This window comes from Staurois parvus, unplaced genomic scaffold, assembly GCF_062004578.1.
Source record: "Staurois parvus isolate SC_StPar_1 unplaced genomic scaffold, SC_StPar_1.0 ptg000193l, whole genome shotgun sequence".
Lineage (NCBI taxonomy): Eukaryota > Metazoa > Chordata > Amphibia > Anura > Ranidae > Staurois > Staurois parvus.
The window spans coordinates 811,816-826,835 of NW_028317989.1; the positions used below are offsets into that span (position 1 = coordinate 811,816).

Below are 15,020 nucleotides of genomic sequence, written 5' to 3' on the forward strand. Positions count from 1 at the left end.
TCAGGATCTTGATCCAACATTGGCAGATATCACCAGCAAGTCTCCCATTGACCTCTCCTTGGGTAAGGTAAGGAATCAGGATATACTGGCTCCTGGTCTCAGCAAGATATACCTCTCATCCGGATGACATAAATATAGGAAGAATCTCTCATAGCGTAATATGCCACAAAATAAGTCAGATGTCAACTCACATGCTGAAGTTACAATCCACAGCTCCATAAGGATGTATGGGTGTACTGCATGGGTTTTCAGGTTACAATCAGGGTGTACTAAGATGGCGGATACTGTGACGAAGTCACGTGACGGTGACACAACGCGTAGATACGCGGTGACACAATATCCGGTTTGCGGCGACGTACTTCCGGTACGGCCGCCATCTTAGAACATAGTTAAACTGTACTACTCTGGGGGAAGGTGATCAGGGATTTTTTTTTTTACACTTTTTTATTGCTTGTTATTGTGATGATCACTGTTCTAAGCAATGGCTTTCATTCATGACAGCTTGTTTACTATAGTGATGCTGTGATTGGCTACAACTAATCACATGGTACAGGGTGCAGGTACCATATGATAGCTGTGTGCCAATATCAGCATCACAATAGTAAGCAAGCTGTCGTGAATGAAAAACATTCATGACAGTTTTGCTTACATGTAATCATGAATGATGGTCACCGAGCACTGTGATCTGCTGTATCAACCAGTCACAGCAGTCACAGGATTGCAAACGCGTCACTACCAGTACGTTACAGTGCTTGGAGCTGCCCACTGCACACAGTAAATATACTGTGGGTGGGCAGCAAGTGGCTATTTATACATTTTCATTATGTAATGGGCCTTACGTCTGCTGTTACAGACAACTGAAAATTTCCCAGCACACTTACCAGCTAGCCTGCAATAAAACCAATATGGCTCTGTCTGACAGTTCATGTTAAACAGAGGTCTTAGTACCACATTTTTGCAAATATATGTGAAAGCCACATTGCCTCACCAAGGCTCCTCTGTACACTGCGGTCGTACCTCTATAGTTTTAAGAGTCTCCAAGTTGGAGCACATGTAGCAGTGGATAAATTAAGGGCAGGTTTGCCTGGAGGGAGCCCACTCTTCCTTAACCAATTGCCCTCCAGAGGATTTACCCCCCCTCCCTTCCTGACCAGGCCATTTTTTGTGATACGGCGCTGCGTTACTTTAACTGACAATTGCGCAGTCATGCAAAACTGCACCCAAATGTTCCTCTGGGATCGACGGGTGCCAATGGGGGATCTCTGGCCAGGACGCGGTGATCAATTTCTGAAGTTGCCAATGGTAGTGCGGGTAGGGCGCGTGCTCCCCCTACCCGGAAATACAAAATCATGTATATATATATATGTGATTTTGCGCAGCCCTGCTGCCCTGTAGCTGTATTTATGCTATAGGGCGAAGGGGAAGCGGTTAAAGGTGCAGGGACACATTGGACACCCAGCAAAAGCACAATGGCAGCTGAAGGTATCCAATGCGTGTTGACAAGCTGTACAGATTGGTAGCCCCAATCTATAACTAGCCTTTAGAGTAAGGTGCACATGGAAGGGGCTTTGCACATTACAAACAACAGAAACGTTCCCAGCATACTTACCAGCTAGCCTGCAATAAAAGCAAATTGTCCCTGTCTCTTTATAGTAAGGTGCACATGAAATGGGCTTTGCACATTACAAACCTTTACAGTTAGGTGCACATGGAAGGGGCTAACAGAATTAAAGTAAGAAACATACCTGAATACGAAAAGAGCTAAAAGCATTGGTTATCATTGGGTTAAATTATCTAGCTCTTATAGAAGAATTTCAGCCTAACATAACTAAACATTCTTTGCACTCTTAGTTACAAGAAACAAATATTTAGTTATGTATCCTAATTCAATAAAAAATATACATTTCCACATTATGAAATATTACATTTTTTACCCTTGTCAATTTTCATGAAAGGTTGAATGAAAACTATTCTTAGACTGTTATATATGTATCATGTAACTATATATATTTTTAAATCCATGATTACATCTGTTTACCTTCTTTCTATTTATTCAGTCGATCATCATCTCTGGAGTCAGTTGCATATGCTCGATCACATTCAGGAAGCAGTGTAAGTATGTGAGTAGAATACAACATTTAGGCACATGCTTGAAGCTATTACATACTGTATGTTCATTTGGTAGCTAAGAAATGTGAATAAGCAGAATTTTAAAACTTAACTACTTCACCTCTGGAAGGTTTTACCCCCTTTATGACCAGGGCATTTTTTTTGCTATTCAGCACTGTGCTACTTTAACTGCCAATTGCGACATGCAACACTGTACACAAATGAAATGTATATCACTTTTTCACACAAATAGAGCTTTCTTTTGGTGGCATTTGATCTGCACTAGGTTTTTAATTTTTTTTTAATATATAAACGAAAAAAGATCGAAAATTGTTTGAACAAAAATGATATTTTCTAATTTGTTATAAATTTCTAATTTGCTATAACTTTTGTGCTAAAGTTGTAGTGTCTACAAAGTATGGTATACAGTATATACTGGAATTTGCACAGCTATAGATGCTATACTGTAATGGCGGCAAACAGCAACTTATAGTGGTACTGTGACAGGATGGCGGGCAATGTGGCGCTTACAGACACTATCTGGGAGGGTCACTAAATGACCTTTAAATTTTTTTATTTTTACACTGTACCTTTACATTTTCTTAATCACTTTTATTCCTATTGCAGGGTAAAAACAACAAAAATAACATCCCTTGTGATAGCATGGGCCATGAAAGGTCCTCTTTATGAAGCTGGATCTCTAACGTAGTAGATAAAACTGAGATCAGTTTGATTTGCTGCTACACAAGTCGGTAATGGCTTGTAAACAAGGGAATGGAAACCAGAAGTTGCTTCCGGCTTCTGATGTTACACAGTGACAGGAACAAGATGCCAATGCTGCTGGTGGAATCCTTACTGAGCTCCCTGATTGCTTCGGAGAGCCCGGTAAAGGCAATGGTGACAGGAGAGGAGTGTGTTTAGGAATTACAGCTCTTAAGAGTAACCAGCCCTCTTTTTTCAAGGGACCAAAAGTAATTGAATAATTGTAACAAAAGCTGTTTCATGGCCAGTTGTGGGCTACTCATTCTTTATTTCTTCATCAATTAAGCAGATAAAAGTTGATTCTAAGTGTGGTATTTGCATTTGGACTCTATTGTTGTGAACCTACATCATAGGAACTGTCCATGCAAGTGAAACAGGCCATTGTAAGGCTTCAAAAATGAAACAAATCCATCAGAGAGATAGCAGCAACATTAGGAGTGGCCAAACACACTGGTGAGCTCAGCAACATAAAAAGGCATGGACGTCCACAGAACACAACAATGGTGGATGATCTCAGGATCCTCTGTATGGTAAAGAAAAACCCATTCACAGCATCCAGACAAGTGAAGGACACTCTCCAGGAGGTGGACGTATTATTGTCAAAGTCTACAATCAAGAGAAGACTTCACAAGAGTAAATACAGAGGGTTCACCACAAAGTGCAAACCATTCATAAGCCTCAAGAACAGAAAAGGCAGATTAGACTTTGCCAAAAAACATCTAAAAAAGCCAGACCAGTTCTGAAAAATAATTCTTTGGACAGATGAAACTAAGATTAATCTGTACCAGAATGATGGGAAGAAAAAAGTGTGGGGAAGACTTGGAACAGCTCATGATCCAAAGCGCACAACGTCATCTGTAAAACATGGTGGAGGCAGTGAGCAGTGTGATAGCATGGGCATGCATAGCTTCCAATGGCACTGGGTCATTGGTGTTTTTTGATGATGCGACGGAAGACAGAAGCAGCCAGATTAATTTTGCAGTGTTTAGAGATTCAGATTCAGCCAAATGCAGCAAAGTTGATTAGACGGCGCTGCACAGTACAGATGGACAGTGATCCAAAACATACTGCAAAAGCAACCCAGGAGCTTTTGAAGCAAAATAAGTGGAATATTCTGCAATGGCTGAGTCAATCACCTGCTCTCAACCCAATTGAGCATGTATTTCACTTTCTGAAGGCAAAACTAAAGACAGAAAGACCCACAAACAAAAAACAACTGAAGACAGCTGCAGTTAGAGTCTGGCAAAGCATCAGAAAGGAGGAAACCCAGTCTTTGGTAATGTCCCTGGGTTCCAGACTTCAGGCAGTCATTGGCAGTAAAGGATTCTCAACAATATATTAAAAATTAACATTTTATTTATGAATATATTAATTTGTCCAATTACATTTGAGCCCCTGAAAATGGAGGGACTGTGTATAAAAATTGATGCAGTTCCTAAAATTTGCACTTGATATTTATGTTCAACCCCTTGAATTAAAGTTGAAAGTCTGCATTTCAAATTAATTTGGATTGTTTAGTTTTTTCATTTATTCTGGTGGCATACAGAGCCAAAAGTATGAAAATTGTGCCCGTGTTCAAATATATATGTACCCAACTGTAGATGGACAGGCAGTTATGTTGCTTTAATGCAGGGGAGACAAAGCATGTTGGTTCTCCCATTTTTATTTCTGGCTTCAAGTTCCACTTTAACCACTTGCCTACCAGGCACTTATACCCCCTTATTTACCAGGCCAATTTTCAGCTTTCAGCGCTGCCGCACTTTGATTGACAATTGCGCGGTCATGCAACATTGTACCCATATGAAATTTTGATCATTTTTTTCTCACAAATAGAGCTTTCTTTTGGTGGTATTTAATCGCCACTGGGCACTTTACTTTTTGCGCTATAAATAAAAAATTGCCAAACATTTGAAGAAAAAAAAAAGTTTCTTTGTTTCTATTATAACATTTTTCAAACAGGTAATTTTTCTCCTTCACTGATGTGCGTTGATGAGGCAGCACTGATGGGCACTGATAGGCGGCACTGATGGGCATTGATAGGCAGCACTAAAGGGCACTGATAGGCAGTACTGATGAGGTGGCACGGATAGCCGGCACTGATAGACAGCACTAATGAGGTGTCACGGATAGGCGGCACTAATATGCAGCACTGATAGGCGGCACTGATAGGTGACACTAATGATGGGTACTGATAGACGGCACTGACTGGCATCACTGCTGGGCACTGACTGGCGGCACTGACTGGCACAACCGCTGGGCACTGACTGGTGGCACTGACTGGCAGCACTGCTGGGCTGCACTGGTGGGTGGCACTGGTGGGCAGCACTGGTGGGTGGGCACAGGTGGGTGGCACTGGTGGGCACAGGTGGGTGGCACTGCTGGGCACAGGTAGGTGGCACTTCTGGGCACAGGTGTGTGAAATTGCAGAGTGGCACAGGTGGGTGCACTGCTGGGCACAGGTGGGTGCACTGCTGGGCACAGGTGGGCGGAGCTAGTGGGCGCACTGCAGGGCACAGGTGGGCGGAACTTGCGGGTGGCACTGCTGGGCACCGATCATCAGGGCACTGATCATCAGTGCCCTGATGATCGGTGCCGATCCCCGCTCTGACAACTGCCGGTTCTCGGCAGTACTTTCCTCACGATCTGACAGCGTGAGGAAAGTGCAGCCAAGACTCGGCACTTGTATTTCCCTCTGATCAGCGTGTCATTGGACACCGCTGATCAGGTGGTAAAAGGCCGCTGTGATTGGCCTTTTACCACATCACGTGATCAGCTGTGTCCGTAGGACACAGCAATCACGGAGATCGCCGGGTGCGCGCCCCCTGGGGCGCGCAGCAGAGCGCGTTCTGGGGGGACGTCATATGACGTCCACTCAGAACTGGCCGGCCGCAGTGCAGCCGTCATTCAGCTATCTGCGGTTGGCAACAAGTTAAACTTAATGTTTCTTCAAAGAAATACAGAGACTACTATTGCTGAAATCATTCTGAAAATGCTAGCATGAAGTATCTTATTGTGCCTTTCCTTTTACACTATTGCTTTTCTATTCAGAATTATTGATATACAGTCACCATTTCTCAGTAGTGATCTGGGTAGCAGTACCTGTGGACTGCAGTGGTGACACAGCAACAAAATAGCCTCAGTTCTGCTATTTCCAGTACAGCCATGGTTCAGAGTGTATACTAGACATGGAGCCCTCAGTAATATCAGCATCTCTCTGCAAAAGAGGATAGTTCTTCTCTGTGTCATGCCTGTTTAAGTGTTTTTCTGAGAAATTTCCTTTGGCTGACTATGCATAGTCATGGAGCCTGATGGGGAATCGAGAGGCTTATACTCTGTCAGGTCCACCTTGGTGTTAATTGACAGTGGCGCACAGCAGTGGGCATAGCCACTATTCAGCTATTTACATCACAACACTCCCCTTAATCTCACAGCACCCCTTTACATTGTAGTCCCACTTTTACACTGCAGACCCCATTTTACTATACAGAGAAAGACAAAGTGTGTATTGTATGCTGTGCAGACTTTTTCACACCTGTTTCATCAATTCCCCTATACAAACATTCCACCACTGCCCTCCTCACAACTGTTCCACGGTTGCCCCTGCACTTCTGTTCCACCACTCCATCTGCACAACTATTTCACCACCACCCCTGCACAATTGTTCCACCAAGGCTGTTGACTAGTCCTCTAGTACCGGGCTTTGCCCTGCTATAATATCCCCATAGGGCCCAGAGGCAGAGAGAAGACTCTGGGCCCAGAGGCAGATAGAAGGCTCTGCGCACTGTGCTCTGCAGCATTTAAAAAAAAAATTCCCTAGCCGACTTTGTTTAGCTGAGCTCGGGGATTAAAGTGGTATTAAGCCCAAACCAAAAGTGTAATATATTGCAACTTCCTTAGATGTGGTGGCTATATTTTTTTCTTCTTTTTTTCAGCTTTTTCCCTGTTTTCATTTGGTGATCTGGTCAGTCACACATCTCATGTCTTAGGCTGCCTACAGTCTGGATGAAGGGGCACATTTGGACAGCAGCATTGTCAGTCTGGGGGAAGGGGAGTGTTTGATGTTCTAGCAGATTTAGATTCACTAACAAATTGAAGCTGAACTTTAGCTAACAGTTTTTAAGCAGTTACAGCAAACAATTGTGCTTCTTTTGAGATAAAGGATTTACATATTAAACAATAGCTGATCATTGTAAGCACTCAATTGTACGCATTGTAAGAACTCTAGGGAAAGAAAATGTTTTTAAAATCTGCTGGCACACAAGGGTGCAGGTGGAGTAATCTCCAGCACTGCAGCAATTAAAGTCCAGCCTCTTCTACATCTTGATTTTAATTTTAAAAAATTTAATTGTCGGAAACACAATACGACAGATTACTCCAGATGCATCCAAAAGTCATTAAATAGCCCCTTTTCTGCCCCAGCCCCCCTGTGGAACAAATGAGGAAAACTGGCACCTTGCTTCATGTATGGTGGTCCTGTCCACTAATGTAAACTTTCTGGTCTCACTTTTTTGTGACTTAAAACATGATAACAGACTCAGACACTTCGACGTCCCCAGAAATTGGTAATGTCTCTGTACTCCCAGGTTCAATCTCCACAGCAAAATAGGTTCTCCTTCGATTTTTCCTATTAGCCACCAGGGCAGTGGTTCCACAATACTGAAAAACTACACATACTTCAATGATGAAAGGGTGTGTCACTGAACTATTTCACCTCCAAAGTATAGAGGAGTGGACTGCCTGATTTCATAACAATTACACTACCTATATAACCACTTGGAGCACCTGGTTCACTTACTTGGGACAACTCAGAATACTCATTTACTTTTTCCTTTGTGGAATTTATTTTATCGCATTAAACCTTATTGATACTTGTTTCTACATATATAATGTACCACTGTACAGTGTCGTGCCTTCTCCAGATCAGATGGATGTATATTTTACTTCTGCAAAATCTTAATGATAGTTTAAAAAAAAAAAAAAAAAGACTATTTGCAGAATTGTTAGTATGCATGCTCCATATACTGTCTCATCATATTTCGTGTTACTGCTAAATACTGCTTCCCTATTGCACCATCTAGTGGCCACACCTGAAATGGTTATATTTATTAAAGAAAAACGCCAGGATTTTTTTAAAATCTGCAATGTTACCATAATTGTTAAAAAGTGTATGTGACTGTTAATTTGCTTGCGGTTACTGTAATATTTGCACTCAGTGAAGTATAGTTATGAAGTATGAAGAAAGTATAATGGGAGCAACTGCTGTGGGCTCTGGTGTACATAAGCCACAGTGTTTTCTTTCTCCCCTATCCCATTCACAGAGTACTTTGTAATCTGTGAATGGGTTCATAATAAACAAAGCATTCTCTTACTGGCAAGGGCAAACAAAAAACAGTATGGTTTCAGTGTATGACACCTGCAGCTTGCCTGTTACAGAGCCAGAAGTATAGCCTGAGCTATACTATCAGATCTGAATAAAAATGAAAATGTTACAGTAACCACAAAAATACTCAAAGTGACCAACACCTCAAAGACAACTTATGTTTACATTACAGATTTAAAAAAAAATAACACAAAGTTCTAGTTTAACCATTAGCTGCCCGGCCTATAGCCGTTTGGCGGCCGCAAAAATGCTCTAGCTTTCCGGGTGCACGCCCGCACATGCGCAGTTCGCGCGGTTACAGAGCCGCGTAGCGGCGCGATCTGTCACCGGCCGTGTACCTCGGACACGGCCGATGACAGATCTGAGTACCGGCCCCCGTTGCTGGTACCATGTGACCTGCTGTGACCAATCACAGCAGGTCACATGACAGTTGTATACAATGGATGGCTTCATTCATGCCATCCATTGTATACTAGTGCCTAGCTGTGAATGGTCACAGCAGTCACATGTACATGTCATGTGATTAGCTGTGGCCAAATCACAGCTAAGCACAAAAAAACAAAAAAAACAAAAAAAAAAACCCTGAATGAATCGATTTCATTCAGGTAAATGCTTGCTTATAGCAAAGTAATTATTTGTTATAAGCAAATTGTGTAAAAAAAAAAAAAAAAATACTGATCACTTCCCCAAAGTAGTACAATGTTACTATGGTAATATTGTACTACTTTGGTCATAGTAAAATATGAAAAAAAAAATTTAAAAAAATGTAATAAAAAATTAATAATAAAAAATAAAAAAAAAATATATATATATATGTTTTTTTCATACTGTCACCAGTCAGTGTCCCTGTTCACCGCAATACCAGTTATATGATGACGCTGTACTGCACTGGTGACAGTATGTAAAAAAAAAATAGTGAAAATTATTTTTTTAATTTTTTCATTTTCCGAAAAATTATGACAAAAAAATGCAACTTCAAAAAACTCGCCATTCCTCTTATGAAGTACGTTGGACTGTCTACTCTGCAAAAAGGGGTCATTTGGGGATATCTACTATTCTGACATTCTTGGAGCTCAAGAAATTAGATTGGCTGTCAGTACTTCAGGATTGATCAATTTTCAGATCTATACCATAGTTTGTGAACTCTATAACTTTCCTACAAACTAAATAATACATCCTAATTTGGGTTATTTTCACCAAAGACATGTAGCAGAATACATCTTGGCCTAAATTTATGAAGAACAATTATTTATTTGTAAACATTTATAACAGAAACAAAGAAAAACGTGTTTTTTTTTCAAACTTTTTGGTCTTTTTTTGTTAATTTAGCAAAAAATAAAAACCCCAGTGGTGATTAAATACCACCAAAAGAAAGCTCTAGTTGTGTGAAGAAAATGATAAAATTTTAGTTTGGGTACAATGTTGTATGACCGCGCAATTGTCATTCAAAGTGTGACAGCGCTGAAACCTGAAAAATGGCCTGGGCAGGAAGGTGTAAAATTGCCCGGTATTGAAATGGTTAAAGTGAGCCTCTAAAGCTTAAATTAAAAAGTGTGTCACACTGAATAGAATAAATATTTAAAAGGCCCCATTATGTCTACTGAAGGCCACTTTTACTCAATTAAAAAATTATTGTAGAACATTATACACATTGAGCATAAAACATTATATTACTAATTGCAACTGACAATATTTTATCCATAAGAAAAGGGCCAACAATCATTTCCTGAAGTATATAGTCACTAAATTATTTTGTACATTTGTACATCTGTACATCGGAAGCGGTTTCCCAGTTGGGAGCACGCACGTGCGCCCCCGCCCACCTACTCCCCTGTGATTTGACACAGCCAGAGTTTGTCAGTTGATCCCGGCCAATGATTCATGCCTGGGACCTGCTGATAAGCTGTGTCGAATCACAGCCCAGAGCCCTGTGTTGACAAACAACACATGGCTCTAAACAGAGAGATTGATCGCTTTGTTTCTATTCCCTTCAAAGCAGAGAAAAGAAACAAATTGATCTCTATTGAAAAGAAGCATATACTACCCACATTAACATTTGTTAAGCACACAGTTAACCCCTTGATTACCCCAAGATGCTAACCCCTTCCAAGCCAGTACAGTGACTGTTGTTAGTGTGTATATTATCAGTGCTGATCACTCTATTAGTGTCACTGGAGATGCCAGTGGCAGTTAGTTCCCAAAAAGTGTCAGTGTCAGATTGCCCACTGAACTATCACAGTCCCACTATGAGCCATTGATTGCTAGTATAAACGAATAAATAAAAATTCCAATATACATTGCTCAGCATAAATGAGTATACCCCAACAGATTTGTCAGAGAACCTTTACTTTCCTTTCAGAATCAACATTTTCTATGGGACACTATACTACAATATACTCCCTCACATGCGGGCCATTGATTGCAAACAAGATTTTTTCTTTTGCACACACAAAAAAGTATTTTTTCTAACAAATTCATTCAAGACCATGTTGCAAAAATGAATACACCCCAATTAAAGTCTTAGGAGCAAAGCTAAATTTTAGACAACAAAACCTTATTAACACGAATTCAGCTACAGATGAGTCTAATTATTCATTAAACAGTTGTCCAGCAGACCATAGATTTTTAAAAGGGCATTACTTAACAAAGAAAACCTTTTCCCATTTCATGCTGTCAGCAAAGGCACCACATGAAAGAGAAATGTCACAAGGTCTGAGAAAGAAAATAATTTCTTTACACAAGAAAGGTGAAGGCTACAAGAAGATCAGCAAAGCTTTACTTATCAACCAGAATACTGTAGCAAAAGTGATACAAAAATTTACCAAAGATAGAACTACAACCATCTCACAGAGACATCCAGGCCATCCATGGAAGTTAACATCTCGACAGCAGTGTCTTCTGATGAGAAGGGTTGAAAAAAAATCGCCATGCAAGTTCACTGCATTTAGCTAAAAAAGTAGAAAGCCAAACTAGGGTGATTGTTTCCCGTGACACAATATGGCATACACTGCAGAGGAATGGCATGCATGGGTGTCGTCCATAAATGAAACCTCTCCTAAAGCCCATGCACAAAAAGCCTGCCTAGAATTTGCCAGGGCCCATGCTGAAACAGAAGAAGACTACTGGGTCTCTGTACTCTGGAGTGATAAGACCAAGATAAATGTTTTTGGAACTGATTGTTTCAAAATGGTATGGTGTCGCAAAGGTGAGGAGTACAAAGAAAAATGCTTGGTGCCTACAGTGAAACATCGTGGTAGCAGTATTGGCGTAGACCCAAATGACGACGGACCGGAAGTACGTACTTCCGGTCTGCCGTCATTTGGGTCTACGTCACTTCCGGTATTTGGAACGCAAGCCGAGTGCGTTCCAAGCGGCCATCTTTAGAGGGGGAAGGCTGATCATCCTCTGCTATTCAACTGAAGCGTGAGATCCTTACGTATCTTTCTGAGTGTGGAACTTGGATGCTTTTAGGCCATACAGGCGATTAAACAAGGCTTTTTTATTATATTTGACCATGTGAGTGGCCTGAATTTATCCTTTTATTTATGAGTATATGGCAGTATTACACTATGTGGTTTCTTTTTTTCTCTGCAATATTGAGGATTTCATGGAGGAATAAAGTGGAGGCGTTTTATCCCCATTAATGGTGAATAAGAAGTTTTGATCTTACCTAGAGGGCTTAGGATCCCTTATATCCTATAAGGCTCATTACTCACCTGCATCTGGTGAGTGCAGTTGATATTATTTTGCACGTGGTGGAAGGTGGCAGCATATGTTGAATAAATTATACACTGAAATTCAATGAAAATAAGGACATTTTTTTCACTTGGACATTTGATTTTGGATTTATGCACTTATAATATATTTATTTGGAGATCTCGATCTTGCGCTGTTATTTTGATGTAATTTTACTGTATGCTTTGGGTCCTTGTTATGTTGGAAGGTAATCCTTCCCATTGACAACTTTCTAGCAACAACTTTCTGGCAGAGGACAGCAGATTTTCCTCAAGAATTTGATGGTATTTTGCCCCATCCATTTTTCCTTCTATTGTGACAAGTGTTCCAGTGCTTTCTGCAGAGAACCACCCCTATAACTGGATATTTCCACCTCCATGCTTTACTGTAGCAATGGTGTTATTTGGATGGTGAGCTGTTTTGGATCTCTGCCTGACATATCAATACGTGTTGAGGCCAAATAATTCAATTTTAGTCTCATCTCACCATAACACCTTTTTCCATGTGGCCTCAGAATCTTCAAGGTGTGTTTTGGCAAACCTCAGTCATAACTGAATGTGGCCTTTCTTAAGGAGTTGCTTTTTTCTTGCAACCCTTCCATAAAAGCCAAATTTGTGGAGAATTTGTGGTATTGTTTGGAGAACTTTTGACAGTGCCTTGTCACCATAGTTGATTGTTTGCTTCAGTTGCACCATGCTCCAGGAAAGCTCTTTTCATGCTGAGCTAATCAAAATGATCCCAGCTGAACACAGTCGAAAGTCAAATGGCTTTGTGTGCCATTGAGGAGGTTATTAGCTACACCTGATTGAGTCATTTTTAGGAGGGGATGATCCTTTTTCCAACTCATTGATTCTGTTTTTGAATTAAAAAAAAAAAAAAAATTCTGACATGTTGGTTTTTAGGGATCGTTTTAAGGTGGATAGATTAGGAGATTGTCGGACAGATTGGGGTAGGGAGTTCCATAGGATAATTGTGGTCCCAGACCAGATAGGGAATCCCAGACCAGAAGGGACAAGGTTAACTTGATTCTAAAGGCTTCTGTGTGCTGCGGCTGCCCCCCCCCCCATCCTTACCTGAGCCACTCTGATCCGCAATGTTCTCAACAGCCTCTGGGGACTCTTCCTCCTCATTGGCTTCCTCCTCATTGTTAATTATAGCAAATGGGCCAATGGGGAGTGAGCGGGGGGGGGGGGGCAAGGCCAAGCTGCGTCTCTGTGTCTTATGGACGCATAGAGCATTGGCTCAGGGACGAGCCCCCAGGGTGAGTGGATTTCCCTGGGGGCACTGCTCGACAGGGAGAAGCTAGGAGAGCCGTCGGGGGCCCAAAAAGAAAAAGATTGGGGCTGCTCTTAGCAAAACCACTGCACAGAGCAGGTAAGTATAGACATGTTTACGTTATTTAAAAAAACAACAAAGCTTTAGTGTCAGTTTAACTAAAATAACAAAGACTACTTATAGACTCTATTTAAAAAAAATGCTTCACCTACTAATATACTGGAAGGTGTCCACTACATACATACAATAGCAGAGACATATCTGTCTGGCACTGTGCATGTAACATAATAACAATGGGACAGAGATGCCTCTGTCAAAAGGATTCAGATACACACTCAAGAAGCTATGGGCAGCTGCAGTTACTATTAGAACATAGGAATAATTGCCTAATAGTCTGTGCTTCTGGTCTTGGTGAAATACAGCAGTTCCTGTGTGTGTTAGGTAATGTGGCTCAATTCTGTCTATAGTTCCTGGTAACTCCCCATTATAAAGATATCACAGTCCCCTTATCCCCAGCTAGCAAGGACAGGAAGAACTTTGCTTTAACCAACTAACTCTGTGGTATTAGCAGCTAGGTTATTCACAAACACAAACAGTAGAGGGCAGCAGATCTCAACACAGGTAATAGTGGCAGCCATGCCTGTTAGTGTTACAGACCACCTCTGACCTGTGCGAGGTGTTAGTAAGGAGAAACAAATATTTTGATCTATGCTTTTATCTCAATATGTTTACAGCTAATTACTCAGATATGTTACTGAGGAGATATTTTTTCTATTAGATTGAGGGACCTCCTTATCCTCTTGTACTGAATTGTATTGTTGCTGTATTGTCTTCCTTTACATTGTAAAGCGCTGAGCAAACTGTTAGCGCTATATAAATCCGGTATAATAATTTTATCTAACGTATCTGTCTCCTGTCTACAGCAACCACCATCAGCAAGCAGAGCACAGGACAGAACCACTCCAATGAGTTCTAGTCAAGGTAAGATTGTATTGATGTAAGATGGGTCTTTTGAAGACCATCAGTGGAGCTATTTATTTACATTTTACAAAATGGCAGGGCTGGCCACCACATCAACATCAGTCTCTTATCCCTGAAGTGTGAACAAACCTTTTTATTGTAGGTCCCCAACCACAGGAACACTATATTCTGTAATGCAGAAGTGGATTTTTGCAGCAAGTTGCCATGGTAACTTGGTGGAATTGCTTTTACATCATTTCACTTCCTGCTGTGAGTGTGGAAACCTTGCCAGAGGAAGCAAGGGCTGAGATAGCTCTTACTATAGCTCTGCTGTAACAGAGCACAGCTAATAGTAATTTACTGCTGTCTGGCTAGTGATGGACATCGATCAGATTTCCATGACTTAATTTTATATTAAAAAAAATTATTTTTGTATAAAGATTTAGTCCAATTTTTTGGCATTGTACCACCAAATAGCTGTAAATACACATGTAATATTGACTCAAATGAAGAGAATAAACAAGTAAAAAGAAAAGAGCGGGAATCAATTTGTCTTTTTTGACACCTTTTATTTTTAGGTTCCCCCATATCTGGTCACAGCATGTCCTATAGGTAAGTGAAAAAACAGGTAAAAACAAACTGCAAGCTAAACTACTTTATTTAATTTTTTTTTCTGGCATCTCATTTATGGTGACAACAGTTTAAATTATATGAGTATGGATGAATGAAAGAAGGATAGCAATTATAAACTAAATTAACTAATGTGTTTCACCTGTTTTGGCATGGTTTACTTTTAGAC

The 15,020-nt window shown here is 40.8% G+C and overlaps 1 protein-coding gene across 1 annotated transcript in view; it reads left to right on the forward strand.

Moving 5' to 3' along the window:
- Positions 1 to 15,020, forward strand: part of RNF212B (ring finger protein 212B) — a gene marked incomplete at both ends in the record, with an annotated part of 81,037 nt that overhangs the window by 30,321 nt on the left and 35,696 nt on the right. The window contains 3 exons of the mRNA XM_089677865.1: positions 2,058 to 2,112; positions 14,185 to 14,242; positions 14,800 to 14,833. Coding sequence (XP_089533991.1) covers positions 2,058 to 2,112; positions 14,185 to 14,242; positions 14,800 to 14,833 — 147 coding nt within the window. The remainder of the gene's footprint in view (positions 1 to 2,057; positions 2,113 to 14,184; positions 14,243 to 14,799; positions 14,834 to 15,020) is intronic.